The 23,069-nt window shown below is 32.6% G+C and overlaps 1 protein-coding gene across 2 annotated transcripts in view; it reads right to left on the bottom strand.

Moving 5' to 3' along the window:
* The window catches only part of LOC118185881 (DNA polymerase kappa-like), an 86,705-nt gene extending 63,872 nt beyond the window's left edge, over positions 1-22,833 (bottom strand). The window contains exons 1-3 of one of the 2 annotated variants that reach the window (XM_085825797.1): positions 22,530-22,833; positions 16,944-17,155; positions 7,951-8,103 (exon numbers count right to left, since the gene is read on the bottom strand). In XM_085825797.1, coding sequence (XP_085681923.1) covers positions 7,951-8,103; positions 16,944-17,155; positions 22,530-22,536 — 372 coding nt within the window. In that variant the 5' untranslated portion in view covers positions 22,537-22,833. Of the gene's footprint in view, positions 1-7,950; positions 8,104-16,943; positions 17,156-21,526; positions 22,487-22,529 lie in introns of those variants that run through there. The other variant, XM_085825799.1, reaches the window with a different exon arrangement.
* Between the last annotated feature and the right edge of the window lie 236 nt (positions 22,834-23,069).

Raw genomic sequence — 23,069 nt, 5'->3', positions numbered from 1 at the left:
ACTAAAGAAACTTTTGACTATGTATTTCATGCTTAACTGAATGCACACTTCTTTTCCCACTTTGTTTTGCAGCTGCTAAGATGTATTGCTTGCCACTGCGCATCGTTCATTGTCTAAAGACACAAATAGCTATGAAGACTGTGAGGTACACATCACACCCATGATAATGTGTACACCTGATTGTGCTTTTCAAACGCTTTCTTTATCAACAAATAAAATTATGTGATGTACCTATAGCCATATCTGTACAACGCAGACAACTGTGTCTGGTGCACGCGGATGACTTTTTATTGTTCATTTTTGGTAGCACGGACATTAAGCTAAAGGCAAAAAACGTGATCAATACTTTTGCAAGCTGAGCAAATCAGCACAAATTAAATATCTCAGTAGATAAAACTAAACAACTGTTTATATGTAGGCATGGAGCACAAAATAGGAATCCCAACATCAAGCTAAATGAAGTCTCTATAAAAGAAGTCACTGACCTTAAATACCTAAGTATAATTAACAATAGGCTTTCCTGGGTACCTCACATTAAAGAGTTTAAGCAGAAAAAAATCAACTTAGTGATTCCATGGTTAGAACAACAGGATCTCCAATCACTATGCTCAAAAGCTGGTACAGAACAATTTCAGAAAAGATCATATTATATCGGGCTGCAATATGGTGAAAGAAATTCACTGCCCGTATGAGGAGGCAGTTTCTCGCCATCCAAAGAACGCAACATTTGATAATATGCAAAGGTTACAGAACACCCCTAACTGCGGCACTGCAAGTGCTGCTGGGTATCCCTCCACTGTACCTTCTAGTGGAGAGAGAATCATTATTAGTAAGAACATTGCGCTTAGAAAATAACATCTCCCTGTGCAAAAGACATTCTATCACATAGACTATGATAAGTGCAAGCCAATCATGCTTGGACACTCTGCAAATACAGACTTATCGTACACAATGCACCCCCTCAGATAAGAAAGCATTAGCTATATATACAGATGGCTCAAAGACGAAGAAGGGCACAGGCTGCATCTACTGTGTACTATAAGAAGAAGTGGTTAAAACATGGGAAAGACGACTGGAAGATAAAAATACTGTCTTTCAGGCAGAGCTTCTTGCATTAAAAGCAGCCATCAATTTGGGAAAATATCAATTAGGAACAGAGGTCAAGATATATAGCGACTCTGCCTCAAGTTCATCCGAGGACATAAGACAATGAGTCCTTTAGTGCAAGATACACAGAAAATTCATCTAAGGATCCCACCAAATGAGACATAACCTGATCTGGGTTCCAGCTCATGTGGGTGTTACTGGCAATGAAGTGGCTGACTTGCTTGTGAAATCTGCAGCCAATGACTCCAGTAGACTAGAAAGTGAAGTAAATGTGCCGCAGTCCTGTTTAAAAAAAATCACGCTCAATAGCCTTTTACAAGAATGGCAGAAAAGATGGGAAAGGGAAAGCACAGGGTGAGGAACGTACAAGTTCTTTCCAAAAGTTACATACTCAATTAAAACATACAACAGTCCATAAACTCAATTCTACACTGGCCATGGTCTCTTCCCGCATTATCATAAGATTCGGCAAACGAGTCTCAGAACTGTATGAATGTGGTGCAGTAGGTGATGCAGATCATTACCTCTTCAACTGTCCACACACTGATAAATTGAATTTAAAATACCAAGCAGTGAATACTGTCCGCAATGGGCAGAGAATACCTGCAGCAACAAGCAGGCAAAAACTAAGATAGAGGAGGTGATCAGGCTATACTCAGCAAGGTACTAAGAAATTCTCGATCCCCCCTTGAGAACTGTATCTTCGGAGCATAATTTCAATAGCAAATCAAAGTGGTGGGGAGAGGCCATACAAAAGTGTAGTGCATTGAGCTGACAACTCGCAGATACCAGAGCAGCAGAATAATGTAGTAGTTTCTTGCAGTAATATCCAAGTAATTGAGCAGTAACAAAGATGCTCCCTTGATAGGTACTACAACTTTAACAGCAGTTGCAACTTTTCTAAGCAATTCAGCTAAGGTACCAGAATATTAAGTCATGTAACTCCCTACCCAGTTTAAGCCAGGTAGTACTACAACAACTGAAAATAAAAATTAGAAAAATAGCTCACCCTGTAGAATAGTAACAGGTTTGCAAGAGCAAAAACTATTGTAATGTAAGCTTATTACTATCCATTTTATATTACTTGTTAAAAATAATATTGCAAAGCAGTTAAAAATGACATTGAAAATCCATTCAATGTGTAACTGAATTACAAGTTTACTTTGATTACAGTAGTAAAAGTATTGTAAACATGAATTCAGATAATGTTTAAATGTGCACATAACTGTCATGATTATATCCAACTGTACCATGTAACTTGTACAAGACAATGCCTGTAATTAACATATCTATGCTTATACACATGCATTGTATGCCCATGTAATACCTATATTTTTATCGAAAGAAATAATCCCTTCTGCCAGGATGACTATTAACACTGAAAGACTTTTACAACAAAGTCAGGTCAGTGTTATCTCAGGAGGTGCTGAGCCATGTCTGTTAGTTTTTCTTTTCCATTATGCATCTATCATGCTTCCAGCTCTTGCCAAGTTAATACAGTATAAAGTCTTTAATCCGGACGTCCATAATCCGGAATGATCTATAATCTGAACCTCAAAGCTACAAACTTTCTGCACATGTGTTTACGCATGTGCTTAATACCTTTATGCATGCACATAATACGTTCATGCATGCGCATTTAATGTATAACGGATGGTATAAGGCTAAAATTATCTAATTATGTATTTCAGTTAATGTTGCAGATTGTGTTGTTCCTTAATCTTCTAATTGGATTCGGCTTATTATTTTTTGCAGACTGTTAGAGCAGTTTTATAAAAAGTAAGCTTGAACTTTCGATTTTGGCAAAAAGAGTTTCCAATTCTGGAGTTGCCAAAGGATCTACAAAGCAAAAGCATGTTTCGATGTCCATTAAACGAAAAGTGGAATTGCTGCAAAAAATGGATAAAGGCATGAAGAAAGTGACAGAGAGGTGATTTGTTTCTCTAACCGCGGTCGCGGACACTTAGCTGACGGGACACTTAACCGACAAGACATTTAGCCGACAAGGACACTTAGCCAACATGGACACTTAGCCGACAGGACATTTAGCTGACAAGGACACTTAGCCGACAGGACATTTAGCTGACACGGACACTTAACCGACAGGTCATTTAGCCGACACGACAGTTAGCCAACATAGACGCTTAGCCGACAGGACATTTAGTCGACACAGAGAGTTAGCCGTCAGGACATTTAGCTACGGGACACTTAACTGTCAAGACATTTAGTCATTAGACATTAGACAGTGAAGTTTAGCTGACTTCTCCATAAGTTCAATATTCAAGTTATTTTTTTCACTATCAGTAAAATTCAGTTTTCGATCTCAAAGATCTCATATGTGCTGTTAATTTAGCATTGTTTGACATGTATCGTGCTGTTTGGTATATATTAGTCAAATTGGAAAAGTGATAAAATTTCTCGTTAGGGAATATGAATTAAATTTCGAAAGGAAAAAAGAATTTTTTTTAGCTAAGTACGATGGTCACTTAATTATATTTTAATATGGGATCTTCAAACATTATCTGTAATCCTTCTTCATTTAATCAACTGGGTTCTTTTGAACACTTTCACATGATTAATAATTTCCCTTGTTTACTTGTTCCTTGATAATAATTTTCCAATCTCGCTCTTTCAAATTTCTAATATCTTTACGTTTCATTAATATTTTAACTCATCACATCATGTTACATTTTTTCTCTATCAAAATCGTTTGGCTCCTCCCACTAATGAAATTTCCTTTCCCTGTCCTATGAAGCAACGCAGTCGCAGATGTAGGTATTCAAGCATTGCCTTACCCTGTATATAGCAAGTGAAATTACTGAGCATAACTTTTTCTGTGCTAGCATTAAGTTCAGGAGATTTGAATGCGAAGCATTGAGATATCATTTTAGCAAAATAGGAGGTGATGAGCAATTAAATCCGTAGGGAGCAATTATAGTATAGTGATTTGGCAGATACTCTTTAGGCATAACTTGGTTGTAGGAATATCGTGCGAGAATCCCCAGTGAGATGGGATCATTCATTTCATGTTACGAAGCGCAGTTACTCGAGAGGCATCGTAGGCTAGACTTAACTAGCTGCTGTCCTCAGCATAGTAGGAATAGACCGTTCTGAAATATCTGAATAATGGAATAAAAATTATTGTTATTATTGAATTATATTTTATATAGAAACATATGGTGGTGAAGGTTAGTTTAACAAATATATTTTATTTTGTTATTAGAAACAATTAAAAAAGTGAATTTGTAAGACAAGCAAAGGTATAAATTATTTGTGACTATAATTTGCAGTTCATGTCACCATTCTTGAGATAAAAATATAGTCACACTTTTTTTTCACCACGCCTCTCGCTTAAAATACTTACTTAGGTTAATGTTTATTGCCCTAAACTACTGCATAATGTTTAATTTAGAAGTAAAATATTCTTTAAAGTTTTGTTTTATTCATAACTGAAGCTGCAGAAGGAGGGGCCACAAAGTAGGGTGGAGCAAAGCGACACATCGTGAAAAGTCACCATAATGTAGCGACATCTAGCGATGCTAAAATTTAACTATATCTGTCATGTAAATAGACAATATTATTTACTATGTTTTGAAAGTCCCGATGTGTAATTTGCAATATAATATGTTACATTAATGTTTTTTTTTTATAAAATATAACTTTGCTCAATATCTGTTAAAAATGTATAAATTTTCATTTCATTTTTCATTCATTTTATTTATTTTTTTTTCCTCTTTCATTCCTTCTCTTTCTCGTTTTTGGTTTAGCAGCCACTTAACAGAAGTAAGTTTGGCTTATGTAATTACGGCAAAACCAGAGGGCTATTTGCCTATGGGGAAGGATGCCTTTGTGGAGAACTTTTCTAAGGAAAACTGCCTCATAAACATGTTACACACGGGGAAACCACGAAAACAGCCTGTCTATTCGCAAGATTCAAATTCGGACCAAACTGCCACTGTTCAGTGACTTTACCGCTCAGCAGCTGCTGAGTCTAACAGAAATAGAGCGACCATTTTACTTAATATATAACCAGTCTCTTCCAATGAAAATTGCCTTTTTAGGCTAGAACTTTATTAATACATTCAGGAAAATGGGCACCAAAAACTTTCCCATTACCATGTCCTTCTGCAGCTTCAGTTATGAATAAAACAAAACCTTAAAGAATATTTTACTTCTAAATTACTTATTATGCGCTAGTTTAGGGCTATAAACATTAACCTAAGTAAGTATTTTAAGCGAGAGTGGTCAATAAAATGTTACAGACCTTTTATCTCAAGAATGGTGGCATGAACTGCAAATTATAGAGGTCACAAATAATTTATACCTTTGCTGGTCTTAAAAGTTCATTCTTTTTAATTGTTTTTAATAACAAAATAAAATATATTTGCTGAACTAACACTCACCACCATATGTTTCTATGAAAAAGTATAATTAAAGATAACGATATTTTTTATTGAATTATTCAGATTTTTCATGACAGGGAAAGGAAATTTCATTAGTGACATTAGCCAAACGATTTTTTAAGGAAAGGAATGTAACAGGATGTGATGAGCAAAATAGTAACGAAACGTAAATATATTAGTAATTTGAAGAGCGAGATTGGAAAATAATTATCATTAAGTAAACAAGACAAAATATTAATGATGTGAAAGTTGATTAAATGAAGAAGCTTTACGGATTTTTGAAGATCCCATATTCAAATGTAATTGTGAATTACATTTTAATATGGGAATTGAAAGTGACTGCCATACTTAGCTAAACAAATTGTTTTTCCTTTCCAAATTTAATTCATATTCCCTGACGAGAAATTTCAGCGCTTTTTCAATGTGGCCAGCTAAATGCCCTGACAGCGAATTCTGTGTGTCGGCTAAATGTCCTGTCGGCTAACTGTCCGTGTCGGCTAACTGTCCGTGTCGGCTAAATGTCCGTGTCTGCTAAATGTCCTGTCGGCTAACTGGTGTCGGTTAAGTGAATGTCAGCTAAGTGTTACGGACACCTCTAACCGTTCTGAAATCTGTTCAGCAATTTCATGCTGCTCTGAGGGAGGGGGGGGGACATCACGGAGCTCAATGAATTGGAAGTTGATCTGTCAGCACTATCCTCATCTTCAGGGCAGATGTTTTTATTTTATTTGGCTTATAATTCCTTGCTAAATGTAGTGTTTCATCTCGATGTACTCCGATATGATTTAAATCAATTTCCTCGTCATTATAAATATCATGAATACACATCAAATAGTTTTCTGGTTGCAATTTTCTAATTTCGACTATGCGTAATGTATGCTTTATGCATGCGCACGTTGAAAGAAATGTTTAATAAAGTAAACAAATAAAAATTAAGCTTTTTTTTTTTTTTTTTTTTTTTGTAAATTTTGATACCCTTTAGATCATAATTTCTCTCTTTATTTCATAAACTATGGTTTCATATTTTTAATTGTATAATTTCTGCACGCCATCTTACCAGATTTAAATTGATGATCTATAATCTGGAAAAACCTATAATACAGAATCGCCGAAGTCCGACGAGTCCAGATTAAAGACTTTGTACTGTATAAGGAATCATCATTCTATGTGCACAATAAATAACCTCAAGTTATCTTTGGAAATTATTAGGGTTCTAGTGTAGAAAAAGGTTTTCCTTTGATATGGCACCAAATACCGATGCTACTACCAGTTTTCTGGCAACTCAGAATTGATTCCGTTTCCCCAATGTTGAGGAAGCCATTTCATTGTTACCTGCCAATGTTTTCTTAAGTTTAATCTGATTGGAACTTCTTCATTTAGTAACTGAAGGCTACATTAATAATGTATTTTGAATTAATGGAATTTTAATTGCCATTAATTGATCATTGGTTTTCGTTTGTTGGCTGGTTCTAGTTAATCATTATTCCATCAGGAAGTAGTATGCCTAGCAAGATAAATACTAGTCCCTCCTCCATGATTTAGAGCAAAAGAGAAAGGAGTAAGAAAGTTACAACTGATTGGTGTATGAATGAAGGTTTGATTACTTCTCGTTATGAATGTCAAGTTTCTATAAAATATATGTGTCTAGTCAAGCTTAAGGATAAATTGGATGGCTATGAGCAAGTTTGTCATGAAAAAAATGCTCAAAACCGGTGCTCATACCAACACCAATGAGGGCATGTGCAACCAGATTAAGCAAGAGTTTCACAAGTGGGGTCTTTAGCAGTCATTGGCTGTTATGTTGTATTCTTACTTTGCAAAGTTTGTGTGGTGTCACCAATACTGGGATCAGGAGAAGGAGAATCAGTTCTGCGACAATGTCATTTGCACTACATATGTGCAGCAGTCATCTGATGATGACAATGAGATGCAGTCAAGAACACACACAGTGAATACTTTTGTTATTTTTGCACCATAAATTTTCGGCATTGTTTTGGGTGACAACTGTTTGGAAGCATTGCTTTCTGGCACCCTTCTTGGCATACAAAAGGACAGACAAAAATAGCAAGGGACACCTAATCACAAATTTTAACCTTTATTTACACATATATATAATACTGCTTTTTATTGTTATTTCTGAACACAGCTATAAAGGTAACCTAACAAAGGGGACAGTATGGATAATTAAAAAGTATCCATTTTCTTGCAAATAATGTCAATAACACAAACAATTTACAAATTTTAAGATCTCACAAAAATGTTAGCTACCAAACTTATTTGTAGCATTCATTTCTTTTAGAAGTTGGTTAAAATATTTAAAACTAGATTCACAAAAATATGTGTTCTATTTGTATATTCCTAAGCTACTTGTAACAAATAATAAAATTCTTATTTCTACACATATAAGAAAATGTTAATACAAAAAAAGTGAAATTATTACCAGCATTGATAATGAACCAACAGCCATAGGTTTCTCAGCAAGATTAGGATCATCTTGCATCTCAACGGCAGCATAAAACGCATCCATATCAATATGCACTATTGAATGATTTAAATTTCTTTCACTTTCTAAGACCACTCCTAAAGCTGTCATCTAAAAATAATGGTCATAAATTTAAAAAAAAAAGTAAAATTCATAGAAAATTCAATAACAGTAATGATTGTTTTTTCATAAATATTTAAATTATTATTATTATTATTATTATTATTATTATTAATTTTATAAATGCATCATACAAAAAGTACATTTTAGAAGTTTAGTGAATTTTAGAAGTACATTTTAGAAGTTAGTGATTATGTCAAATAGAATTTCCGATGCTGGAGCTCCCAAAGGATCTAGAAAATGAAAGTATGTTTCGATGTCCATCAAACAAAAAACGAATTGCTACAAGAAATGGATAAAGGCATATCCTTTGTTTATCTAACCGTTCCGAAATCTGTTTATCAATTTCACGCTGCTCTGCGCAGGGAAGGGGGGACGTCGCGGCGCGCAATGAACTGGAAGTTGATCTGTCAGCACTATCGTTATCTTCAGGGCAGATGTTTTTATTTTATTCGGCTTATAATTTCTTACTAAATGTAGTATTTAATCTCGATGTACTCAGTCTTTGATATGATTTAAATCAAATTCTTCGTCATTATAAATATCACGAATACAAATCAAATAGTTTTCTGGTTGCAATTTTCTAATTTCAGCTATGCGTAAGGTATGCTTTACGCATGCGCGCGTTGAAAGAAATGTTTAATAAAGTAAACAAATAAATATTAAGCTTCCTTTTTTGTAAATTTTGATACCCTTTAGATCATAATTGCTCATTATTTTATAAATTACGGTTTCATATTTTTAATTTTATAATTTCTGCATGCCATCTTACCAGATTTAAACTGATGATCTATAATCCGGAAAAATCGATAATCCGGAATCGTCGAAGTCCCGACGAGTCCGGAAGACTTTTGACTGTACTATATTATTTTGTATTAAGCTTCATTGTGTGTTGTAGGAAATAGTGTTGATTAATTTTTGGATTGCATGGCGCTATATAAAGTGAATTCTAAATTTTTTATGCGTTTATCTGATAATTCAAAAGAATTGGTTGAATGGTGTATGAGTGTAGGTTTAATTGCGGATAAGTATGAATGTCCAACATGTGGGAATGAAATGAGATTGTGTGAAAGGAAGGATATTACAGATAAGTTTGAATGGGGGTGCAAGAAATCTGGTGAAAATGGACATTTTGTGAAATGGAGTGTAAAGAAGGGTACGTGGTTTGCTGAAAGTCATTTGAGTATGGGTGAAATTTTATTAATTTCTTATTATCGGGTGAATAGACTGCCAGTTTACAACTGGATTTTGGATTTAGAAATTAGCAGTAGTACTGCAGCTGATTGGAATTCTTTCTGTAGGGAAGTGTGCATGGAATTTTGCGAGAATGATATGGGTATGATTGGTGGTATGAATGTTATTGTTGAAATTGATGAAAGTAAGTTTGGGAAGCGCAAGTATCAGAGAGGTAGGAGAATGGAAGGAAAATGGGTATTTGGTGGGATTGAAAGGGGTAGTAATAAGTGTTTTTTTAAGGTTGTGCGAGATAGAAGTAAAGATTGCTTATTAAGTTTTATTAAACAGTATATTCTACCTGGTACAATAATCATATCTGATTGCTGGAAATCATATGCATGTTTGGAGGATGAATGTTTTCAACATCTTGCTGTGAACCATAAGTATCATTTTAAAGATCCTGAAACAGGTGCACATACGAACTCAATAGAGGGCACGTGGAGTGCTATAAAAAGCGCCACTCTGAGGCATTATGATAAAGAGAATTTTGCTTTTTATTTAGTGGAGGAAGTATGGAGGAAAAATTTGCAGAAAAAAATCTTTCAATAATTTTATTGAATCTTTTAGAAAAGTGTATCCGCCACGTAATCAAGATTCTGAAGAAGATTAGGTAAGTTAGTATTTTTAATTATTTGAGGATATTATTTTTATGCATTGTTCTAAATGTAAGGAGTAAATAAAGTAATATGGTATTATTGGAAAATTGTTATTAGCAATGATTTAGTTTAAAGTAATTAGGATTGTAAGCTAATTTTTATTAATTTAATGTATGTGCTTATTTATATTTCAAGTAGTGTTTTTTAATTTAATTATATTTTAATCAAATGATAGTTATTTTGTGAATTTTATGTTTATAGCAATTTGGTATACGTTTCAGTTGAAGTAAACGTGCATGGAAATAATTTAAATATTTGACACTAAGTATTTGTAACGATTTTTAATGTTTGCGGTATAAATTCATTGGTGACGTTTTAATATAATAGATAATTTAGAGGTAAAAGTTTTTGGATATTTTATTTATTTTATACATAGAAATGTTCATCCTTGGAAAGGGTATATACTTTTTCGCGATGAGGTAATTTCATATATGTTGTTTTTACCGGATTTAAAGATTCACAAAATTTTCATGCATTTTCTTGAAATTTTTCTAATTTATGAGAAAAAAGCAGTGTACATGGATATAGTGAAGAGTGTGCGCAATGCCATTTTTGTGCAATTCTGGGATGTTTTTTTAAGTAAAAATAAGTCGACGTGTACATGGTTTAGTTATATTTTAATTAAATGATAGTTATTTTGTGAATTTTATGTTTGTAGCAATTTGGTATACGTTTCAGTTGACGTAAACGTGCATGGAAATAATTTAAATATTTGACACTAAGTATTTGTAACCATTTTTAATGTTTGCGTATAAATTGGTTGGTGACGTTTATAATATAATAGATAATTTAGAGGTAAAAGTTTTTGGATATTTTATTTATTTTATACGTGGAAATGTTCATTCTTGGAAAGGGTATATACTTTTTCACGATCAGGTAATTTCATATATGTGCTTTTTACTGAGTTTAAAGATTCACAAAATTTTCCTGCATTTTCGTGCAAATTTTTGTAATTTATGAGAAAATAGCAGTGTAGATGGATAAAGTTAAGAGTGTGGGCAATGCCATTTTTGTGCAATTCTGGGATGTTTTTTTAAGTAAAAAAAAGTCGACGTGTAAATGGTTTATGTGTATGTGCTATTCTAAAATCGCGCAAGGAGTTTGCGATTCTGTACTTTTTCCCAGTTTTGCAGTTAATATTTGTCATGATTAAGCAGTTTTGTTACATAAAATTTCTAGCATAAGTGTAATTCGGCTAGTAGATTGTTGGAAAAAGTGTTGAGTAAATAAAAAGAAAAGAAACATGTCTTTACTTCATGAAGACAAAATGGCGGCAAAAAAAAAAAAATGGAGGGTTGCTGTAGCAGAGTTGGTCGCCAAATTTTTGCCAAAAAATCGCCACGTTACCATAATCCAAAGATCAACCAGATTAATTTGAAGTTTCTATACGATTAGGAATGAAAGGGGAAAAGTGCATTAATTGACTGGTGTGTAAATGAAGGTTTATTTAGTAACCATTTTCAGGACAGTCCGGAATACGTAGAATGTTTTTTACTCTTATTTTTGTGAATTTATGTGACAACGCCAATATACGGATTCTAGTTCAGGTGATCTTAGGAAGTTTTGGGATGCTGTTAAGGAATTTTGTGTGCCACAGAGGTAAGTGGATATTTGCTTTGTGTAAATGCATAACGTTAATGCATCAAATGCATAATCCTTTTTTATGTTATTTTATTGTTTGGTTTTAAATGTAGTTTATTGAGATTATGTATTTTTTGTTTGTCTTTACTGAGGAATTGGGTGCTCCTTTGACTTTTTAAGTGAAAATATATCGGTGTACTAGGACAAACTCAACGGAGTGTGCAAAGCCTAGTTTCTGCAATTCTCTGATTTTTTTTTTAAGTGAAAATGGGTCAATGTGTACATGGATAAAGTCAAGAGAGTGCGCAATGCCATTTTTGTGCAATTCTGGGATTTTTTTTTTAAGTGAAAATAGGTTGATGTGTACATGGTTACCGAGTATGTGCAATTCTTTGTCTTGTTATTTTGGCTTAGCGTAGTGGTGATTTCGGTATCCATGTAACCGCCAAAAATCACCAAGGGGTACCCCTAAAATATATTTTTACCGATTATTATTCTCTAAAACAAATAGGAGAATACAATGATGAAAACAGCTAGCAGAATTAAAATGATTTAATATGTACTCACAGAATTGATGAAACTATAAAAATATAATTTAAAATTAACAATAAAAATAGTAACTTGAAACTGAGAAAAAACTAAAGTCTAGCAAACAAAATATTATTAGAAGCATGAATTAGATTGAAGCTTTATAACAATTTACAGGATAAATTCAGTTCTAAACAAAATATTAAATACACCAAAGTGCAATCACATTAGGGATAGCTACTGTTATGTAAACTTTGAGCTGTGTGCAAGTCTGGAAGTGACTTGTGAATGATGTAAGGAGTAATAAATGATGTATGGAGCGTTTGACAAGATAAGGAGTGCTGGTCATAGTGCCAATCAAAAGCAAATTGGGTAAGAGAAGGGATGTAAGTGCATTTGATAGTAGCCAAATTATCAGAGCTTAACGAATGGGTCACTCCATTTTGGAAGTAATGCAGACACTTGGATTTTCATGCAATACTGGGTTAAGAGTATACCATGAGTATGTCGATTCCAGTAAAACCATCCCTTCCAGGGTCAACAGCATAAGAATGATAAAAGGTGGCGGCGGCTAGCTTGTATTGTAACGGCGATGGGCCAAGGGGCAGCAGATCACCCATCACACACCATACAAAACCATCTCCTCTGAATAGGGTAAAGGAGTCATCATCCTATGAAAGTCCCTCTGCTGACTGCACAAAACATGGTGCAATGATTGGCATGGGCACAGGAACATTGCTAATGGACCGTTGAGATGTGAAAAAATGTTATCTGGAAAGATGAGTCGAGATTCACTTTGGTACATGCTGATGGAAAGCATAAACCACATGAAATGATGGATCCTTCTTGCCAGCACAAGACTTTTCAAGCTAGTGGAGGTGGTATTTTTGTCTGGGGAGTGTTCATATGGGCTGAAATGGGACCCCTGGTGTGTGTGATGCTGTCTTTCACAGTTGAACATTATCCTTGACGGCCATCTACTCTTATATGTTCGTTTTTAGCAGCTCACCACAGAAATTATCTTTAAACAAGACAATGCACCATGCCATCACTCCCGAATTGTATATGGTTGGATGAACATTCCACAGACTTGCACGTGCTTTCCTAGCCAATCAAGGTCAACTGATCTCAATCCGATCGAACACATGTGGGATGCAATTGAGAGATGTTCTAGATGCCGAACCACCTTTCATCTAATCTTCATGAATTGTGGAAGGTTGTTCAGGAGTTAATATATATGGCTTCCCAGCACTTAAGTGTCTTGTCAAGTCCATGTCAAGGCAAATCGCAGCTGCCATTAAAGTGAAAAGTTATGCTATGAGCTACTAGACAGGTATCCAAGTCAATTGCTCTTCAGTGTACATATTTCATTCATTTTTATACAGATGTTATTGATTAACTGATACTTTAATTAGCTATTAATTCATTTATACAAATGACTGCAAATTGCAATGATAATTTAAAACTGGTACTTCTCGGTTCATTGGGCAACACCAATCAGTTCCCTATAAACACTAGCATAAAATCAAACTAGATGACAGCAACCCTAATGATATATGAAGCTTCATGAAAATAAGAATGACTATTTTATTAAATTCAAAATAAACATAAAAATTAAGGGGAATACATTTTACTAGACTAATTTCAGATTATAGAGGAAGCACGATTGCCTTTTTTCATGCAATCACTGCTACATGAATTCAATCAGGCAGGAATCTAGATGGTGACAGCACTTATGTTCCTTTTGCCATTTTGCACTGTACAGTCAAAAGTCGTTAATTCGGACACCCATAATTCGGAATGATCTATAATCCGGACCTCAAAGCTAAAAACTTTCTGCGCATGCGCCACATTGGCACATGCGCACAGGCGTTTTACGCGTGCGCGTAAGACCCTGACTACTGCGCATATGCGTGTGCGCAAGTGCAGAATACATTTTCGCCTGCGCGTTTAATGTATAACGGATGGTGTAAGCTAAAATTATCTAATTATCTATTTCAGTTAATGTTAATGATTGCGTTGTTCCTTAATCTTCGAATTGGATCCCGCTTATTATTTTTTGCAGACTGTAAGAGCAATTTTATAAAAGTAAACTTGAACTTTCGATTATGTCAAATAGAATATCCGATGCTGGAACTTCCAAAGGATCTACAAAACGAAAGTATGTTTTGATGTCCAACAAACAAAAAGTGGAATTGCTGCAAAAAATGGATAAAGACATGAAGAATGTGACAGAGAGGTTAGTGAAAACGAAAAAATTTCGATTGACAAGTTAGTCGGTATTCTTGGCACAGCAATTAACGGGACTTGAACAGCGGAACTTTGTAACTGAACAAGAAATTATGTCTTTTTATAGAATTAAAGAGAAAGTATTACCACATAAAATGAAGCAACTTAAACAACTTACATTGAGATAAATGTTTAATAAAGTAAACAAATAAATATTAAGCTTTTCTTTTTGTAAATTTTGATACCCTTTAGATCATAATTGTTCTTTATTTCATAAATTACGGTTTCATATTTTTAATTTTAGAATTTCTGTATGCCATCTTACGAGATTTAAATTGATGATCTATAATCCGGAAAAATCGATAATCCGGAGTCGCCGAAGTCCCGACGAGTCCGGATTAACGACTTTTGACTGTATTCGGATTAATAACTTTATAGCTGTGGTTAACCTGCAAGTGTTCATATCTGGCAGCTACCAATTCCTTTGTTTAAGCAACTGAAATCTATGAGAGAATATTCCTTCATTCTCTCTGCTTATTTGTAACAATACCATTTCACAGCTACTCATAACATTGTATGAATAGACTAACACATGTGGCAATCTGGTGCCACATTAAGGGAAAAATAACCTCAAAATTAGATGAATATATAAAAGCATAATAAAATAATATCAATTTATAAACAAAATTAATAATTACAAATTTAAAATAATAAATTTATAATTAATGAAAAATTAAATTTACAGTAAGGAGTAGCTTAGGAATTGGCAATTTACATAGAAATTTTAACAAAAATAAGTAAATAAGATGTTATTATGATACGTAATATACATCTGAGAAAAAATTTTATATAATTTATTTTGGCACTTTTTGAAGCATCCATATTTCTAAGGAAAAGTTGTAAAAAATGTATTCATGAGGCAAAGCAATATGTTGCTATAATAGTTATGTGGCAACCCCTGAGAGTGACAAAAAATATTTATGTAGCATATATGAGTAGCATGTCTGCTCTGACCAATATGCAATGCCAAGTTTCTACAATTTTCTAAAATAACATTTTTTTAAGAATAAACAAATTGCTGCGTATGTGGGGAGGGGTACAATATCACACTCACACACACACAAAAAAAGATTTCTCGAAAATGGTACGTATTTTAATACCGATGTTTCTTGCTTTTTCAATTTTAATCAATTACTCTTGTATGGAATTCTTAGAGTGCCACGATTTTGAAAATGGCTGTGATAGTCTATATTGTAGGGTACCCCTTGGATTATTGCCAAGTTATTTTTCATTTATTGTCAAATTATTGTTTTATTTATGCTAAACTGAGTATTTTAAGTTGAATGTTTCGGAAATCTTATTATGATGTGACTGGTTGTAACAAAGAATATGTATAGATGCTCTTTGGTTGTAATGCATGATTGCTTAGGTTATTGTTGGGAAATATTTCTGAGGGCTTATTTCTGCACTGGATGTTGGTCAGGAAGTACGTTGCTTAGTTTGTACTTTACACCATAAAATGGCTGTCGGTGGTAAGATTAACCTGAAGTTTCTGTACAGTTTGGAATGAACAGGAAAGAAAACATTGATTTACTGAGTAAGTGTGTAAATGAAGATCCAAATGGCTTCGTTCATCTCTCATTAAATTATGCAGTTGACATTTCAGATTTGAAAAACGGTGCTCATATTAACACTATGGAAGGTATGAGGGGTGTGTAATAAAAAGGTATTTAAAAAAAAAAAAAATGTCATCGGCAGTACAGAGGATATTTTTGATTTTTATATTTGTGAATTTATGTGACGACAGCAGTATACAGATTCTAGTTCACATAATTTTAAACAGCTTCTTTTGGATGCTGTTAAAGAATTCAGTGTGCCCCACACTGAAGACACAGAAATTTCTAAATAAGGTGAGTCAATATTTCCTTTTTATACTGTGCAGATTAGATAACATGTAGTTCCATTTTTATGTTATTTCCTAGTTTTATTTTAATTTAAAATGCTATTTATTGAGATTATAACTTTTTTATGTTTTATTACATTATGTCTTTGGACACTATTTTACTTGGGAAGTAACTATAACTTGGGAACACTATTTTACCTGTTACTTGCACGTAAACAGGAATGGCACCAGTAAAAATCGCAAATTTTTGCCAAGGGGTACCCTGAAATATATTTTTCCCAATGGCTGTTGCCTTTTGTGCATTTGTTTGACAACAAATTAGTCATGAATGAGTTTGCCATATTTCAGTATGAAAGCAGATAATCAGAAAGAGCCTTAATTTTTATTATAATTAAATGTATGAAAATATTAAATATCATTAATATTCCCTCTGTAAATTATTCAAAATATTTCTTTATTAATATTTAACTGTTAAAATTCAGATTATAACTTAAATCTACATATTAGTCATATAAAAAATTACATATCAAATCACATTCTAAGAAAAACTTAGAAAAATATCTATGAAATATGATTAACTTTAGAATCAATTTCTAATTATAAAGTACACCTAAAAACAGGTTATAGTGTCTAGAAAACATCCATTCACATACCAAATAATAGTACAACATAACTTGATATGAAAATAAAAATTGTACCTTTTCTAATGATGCTTTTTTTTGTACTTCTGTGATCTTTTTAATATTAGATTGCAATTCTTTAACTTTAGCATCAATAGACTTTTGTCTCTTTTCTTGAAATGCAAAGTATGGGGTACCTTTAGATGCCTCAAAAATAATTTTATTTATTATTTCTTTATTTAAACCTTGCATCCCAGCTTTTTGATCATTTAACTGCATGGTTTTTACGCCTATAAAATAAAGAATGTAAATCAAAATTAGATAAATTCCATAAACATAGCTCTAATAAATGGATGCTATTATACTGCATGGGACAATCAAACAAACTAAAATTATATTAAATAGCTGGAAAACAAATATCATCAACATAACATTTTCTGTAAAAAAATTAGAATATGCTTAATTTGTGAGAAGATTGATTGATTGAATTGATTAGAATATACTTTAATACTTAATTTTTTGAGAATGTAATTGAAATTTAATATTTCCTTTTATAATATTGTTATTATTATAAGATTTTAAAATGCATTTTTCATAGCCTCATAAGACAGATACATTTTGAATTATTTAAATAGCATGGAATGAAGTGTGAGGCTATTAATATGAAAATTCATTTCTTCTTCTTAGAAAAAATGGTACTTTTCTGTTATGGGGACCGAATTAAGAAATGTTATGTATGCATGTATATGTACAAACACAAATACACACATTTCAGAATCTGTTAAAAAAAAAAAAATTATCACAATGTATTTGTAGTAATATTTACCAAAATTAAACATTACAGATAAAATTTATATGCTGTCTAATAGTACTAACAGAAAAAATAACCTATAAGGTATTCACTAATTAAAATTAATCTCATGTATGACAAATATTTAGCTATCAATATATACTTTAATAAAGAACAGACAGACATTCCAATATGGTTAATTTAAGGCAAGTTGTTTAATCTTTGAATGCTATTGGGTACTTTCTTTTTTTCAGAGAAAAAGTGATAATTTTGAAATTAGTCTACGAGTATTTCCTAACATTTTACTACATACACAATCAGTGCCAACAAAAATTCTTTCATATAAAATTTCACTTTATACTTAAAATCACATCATGATGTCATGCTCTGAATAATATTAATTACAGTTCCAGATTAATATGTTTTTCAATGTAACGTGATATCAAGAAGGAGAATTTTGCCAAACAACTTCCAGGAGTTTTCTATAAATTTTCTAAGGATTTCAAATCAAGAAATCTACTTGGTCACTGTATTTGATCAATAACTTGGGTTTCAATAATTTATTAATTAATTTTACTCTATGTGGACAAGCATTATTATCTAAAAATAGAAAGTCAAATTCACATGCATTCATAAACATAAGTTTGTGAGACTCCTTGCATCTGGTTACTTTTTCTTTTTTTAGGACCACCAACAGCTGAGTCATAAAATCATTGAATAGTGGTAGTTGACGTAGGTTCAAATCCCAGTAAATGGACAATTAAATGAGTTTTTTAGGGCTTTTCTTATGTGATATGTACAAACCAATTTCTATTAAAAAGGCCTCTATGGAGATATACTTTCCCTTGTAAGTTTAGTCACAGTCTAGTCCAGATAAAGACGTTTCTTTTAAAATTGCATTCAGTAAAAGGAAAAGTTTTTGGTTGGATTAGGGTACTTATGTATTATTACAACCACCTTAGTAAAAGGTGCCAATTTTTAAAATACACAAAGGGCTGGCAATATGCACATACAATTTTCAGTTTTTTAACAAGCAAATTACCATTTTCCTGCGCATATTTCTTTATTGTGTTCTATGTTCCAAAGTAGTTTATAGACAAACTGTGATATTTTCTGATACAGTAATTTGCTACAGAATCAATAAAGCAAACAATTGCTTTGAATCTACAAATCAATAATTAAAATTCACCAGTAAGTATATTGATTTTCAGGACAAATACCTGATAACTACGTAAAAATATATGGGCTCTGAAAAAAATCACATGGCAAAGTGCTATGTCGCCAAATTAGACAACCCAGGATTTTATGAAAGGGGAAAGTGCAGAATCACCCACTGCTTGGCACGTTTTTAAGAATTGCACATACTCGGTATCCATGTACACATTGACCTATTTTCACTTAAAAAAACAGCCCAGAATTGCATAAAAATGGCATTGCGCACTCCCTTGACTTTATCCATATACACATCGACTTATTTTCACTTAAAAAAGTCAAAGAAAATTGAAAAAAAATCCAATTCTTCTTACTCTTGTATAAAACACCAAACAAATAATTGCGCGATTCTGCACTTTACCGTTATGAAAATGTATTTATCTAACAACTCACTAATGGTTACGAGTGTATTATGCCAGCATGTAATGCCACTATCTATCTCAAAGGCAGCAGAAATGCTCAGTTCTGAAATTCAAGGGCCATTTTTGTGGTTCCTGTTTCTTGTGATTAGTGTTCCCCCCTTGTAATAAATCGTTATGCTACTAAGCAGTCTGCTCGCAAATGAAAAAGAAAGTATTGTATTTTTTCAGAAATATGACATTTTGCCTAGAAGTAAAAAGTGTAGGAATGCACATTCTGTGAAGTTAATTTGTACAGTTTTCCGATTGTTAAGCAAAAAAAAGAGTTGATGTGTATGTGGACAGCAGTGCCAATTTGCTCTGCAATGCTGATAATTCTCCGACGATTTTTAAAATTAAAACTGATCACTGTGCACATAGGCAGAAGAAGCAGACAAAAGAAAGTTAAGTATTTTATTATTGGTATTTGTTGCATTTTTAATTTGTGTTGGTTTATGTAATATTAAGAGCTTCATTATAGATGTTTCTTGTATTTTCAATTTCGTAAATTTTTGCTATTTTATGTAATATTTAGCTCAACATCAATTTTTAGAATGTCTACTGTTTTTCACATGTTAGGTTGGTAAAAAATTAGTTGCCAACAACTGGCGAGGAAAATTGGGCTGATAATGCAAATACCTAATACGTAGGTACATGGGTAGTTATTCTTTTAAATTTTTTCTTCTGTATAAAATCTCCAGGTAGAGTAGACTTTAAGGTACCCCTTGTATTATGGCAAAGTTGTTCTTTGATTTATCTCCAAGTTGTTGTTTCATTTATGGTAGCCTGAGTAGTTGAATGTTATGGAAACCCTATTGTGACATAATCGGGTGCATGATTCTGGGAAATTTTGAATCATGGGATGTTTTGTAAGCGTTTTTGTGGTGTGTGTGTGTGTGTTTGATCCTTTAGACTGTAGTAAGATTTATTTGAATTTTCTGTACGATTTGGAGGGAAAGGGGAAAAGAGCTTTAATTGACTGCTGTGTAAATGAAAGTTTGGTTGATCTTTACAATATGGTAACTGGTAGTTTGGCGACATTTTGGAGGCGATAAAGGTTACTACCTGGCACTTTGGTAATAACGTGAGCAGTACTCAGTTCCGATTACGCATTATTTTGTGTGAGGGAAATGAGAGATCATGGGATATGTCATGTGATATTAATGGACGAATTACGGTTCTTTAATCGGAAAAGGGGGGAAATCGGGAAAAAATCTGGAAATTTTGTATTTGGCTTCATTCTGTGTTGTGTGAAACAGTGTTTGTGAATTTTTGGATCCCATGGACGTAACTAAAGTGAATTCGAAATGGGTATTTATGTATGTATTAATTTAATGTATGTGCTCATTTATATTTTAAGTAGTGTTTTTGAATTTAATTATATTTTAATTAAATGATAGTTATTTTGTGAATTTTATGTTTGTAGGAATTTGGTATACGTTTTAGTTGAAGTAAACGTGCATGGAAATAATTTAAATATTTGAGACAGTATTTGTAATGGTTGCGGTATGAATTCGTTGGTGACGTGTATAATGTAATAGATGATTTAGAGGTAAAAGTTTTTGGATATTTTATTAATTTTATATGTGGAAATGTTCATATTTGGAAAGGGTAAATACTTTTTCGCGATCAGGTAATTTCATATATGTTCTTTTTACCGGGTTTAAAGATTGAGAAAATTGTCATGTATTTTCGTGAAATTTTTCTAATTTATGAGAAAAAAGCAGTGTACATGGATATAGTGAAGAGTGTGCGCAATGCCATTTTTGTGCAATTCTGGGATGTTTTTTTAAGTAAAAAAAAGTCGACGTGTAAATGGTTTATGTGTATGTGCTATTCTAAAAACGCGCAAGGAGTTTGCGATTCTGTACTTTTTCCCAGTTTTGCAGTTAATATTTGTCATGATTAAGCAGTTTTGTTAGATAAAATTTCTAGCATAAGTGTAATTCAGCTAGTAGATTGTTGGAAGAAGTGTTCAGTAGATAAAAAGAAAAGAAACATGTCTTTACTTCGTGTAGACAAAATGGCGGCGGGAAAAAGAATAGAGGGTTGCTGTAGGAGAGTTGGTCGCCAAATTTTCACCAAAAAAATGCCAAGTTACCATAATGTAAAGATCAACCAAATTACCTTACAATCCTAATTACTTTAAACTAAATCATTGCTAATAACAATTTTCCCAATAATACCAAATTCCTTTCCACCTTACATTTACAACAATGCATAAAAATAATATCCTCAAATAATTAAAAATACTAACTTACCTAATCTTCTTCAGAATCTTGATTACGTGGCGGATACACTTTTCTTCCTTCTGTATCAGAATCTTTAAAATCATACTTATCTTTCAAAGCAAGATACCAGGTAAAATAAATAACATAATAAAACACCTTTATTTCTCTCTCGCACAACCTTAAAAAACATTTCTTACTATCCTTTTCAATACCACTAAATACCCATTTCGAATTCACTTTACTTACGGCCATGGGATCCAAAAATTCACAAACACTATTTCACACAACACAGAATAAAGCCAAATACAAAATTCCCAGATTTTTCCCGATTAAAGAACAGTAATTCGTCCATTAATATCACATGACATATCCCATGATCTCTCATTTCCCTCACACAAAATAATGCGTAATCAGAACTGAATACTACTCACATTCTTAACAAAGTCTAACTAACCTAATCTTCTTCCGAATCTTCCTTACATGGTGGACACACTTTTATTACGGATTCAATAAAATTACTGAACGATTTTTTTTCCGAATTTGATAGAATTTGATTAAAAAAAAATTCTCTTTATCACATCTACAATTCACTTTAGACAGCGCCATACAATCCCAAAATTATTCAACCCTACTTCACACAACACACAATGAAGCTTAATACAAAACAATATACATCTCAGATACTTGTCCAAATTCCCCCCTTTTCCGATTAAAGAACCGTAATTCGTCCATTAATATCACATGACATATCCCATGATCTCTCATTTCCCCCACACAAAATAATGCGTAATCGGAACTGAGTACTGCTCACATTATTACCAAAGTCCCAGGTAGTAAACCTTTATCGCCTCCAAAATGTCGCCAAACTACCAGTTACCATATTGTAAAGATCAACCACGAATTTGTTTTTATTCAATACATTATTCATTTACATTCAAATGATTCATATAAACAAAAGTTTAGGTTAAATAAAAATAGTTTAAAAATAATTTTAACTGTATTTAATTACCACATAAAGCTACATCTTCCTTACCTTCCATTTTAGCAAATTTTAGAGTAAAACAGATATGAGAGAAATAAATTGAGAAAATTCATTACAAATATCAGAGTCAATTAAAAATATATAAATTTTTCAGTAAAAGGATTATTTTTATTAAAGTTTCCAAAATATTTTATGGTTACTAATGCATCCTTCGGTAAAAGCCTTCTTATAAAATATCTTAATTTTAAAATTTTCATGTATCATCGAAATTCAAAAATTTCAACAAATTTCTTCGGAAGCATAATGATAACCTACGGAACGGAGTACACTCCGTGTGATAAATAAACAGTAAATAGTTTGAAAGAAATTCAGCATGATTGCCAATTCTTTGTCCAAAGCTCACCAAGAAACACAAGAACGTGGTATAAAATACATATAGAGTATAATATATAAAGCTAATAATTTTAAAACAATTAGTTTTATTGTAAGTACTAAAAAATATTTATAAAGCTATATATTGAGTCATTTTTATTTGAAATTTTTATTTAATTATTATCATAATAGCTTTATTTATCATAATAGGTTTTCGTT

Source organism: Stegodyphus dumicola, chromosome 10 (genome assembly GCF_044657685.1).
Source record: "Stegodyphus dumicola isolate Sdum_Otavi_A_Nest chromosome 10, ASM4465768v1".
In the NCBI taxonomy this organism is placed as follows: Eukaryota; Metazoa; Arthropoda; class Arachnida; order Araneae; family Eresidae; genus Stegodyphus; species Stegodyphus dumicola.
The sequence above is the reverse complement of the archived record's forward strand: the minus strand, read 5'-3'. Positions and strand labels throughout refer to the sequence as shown.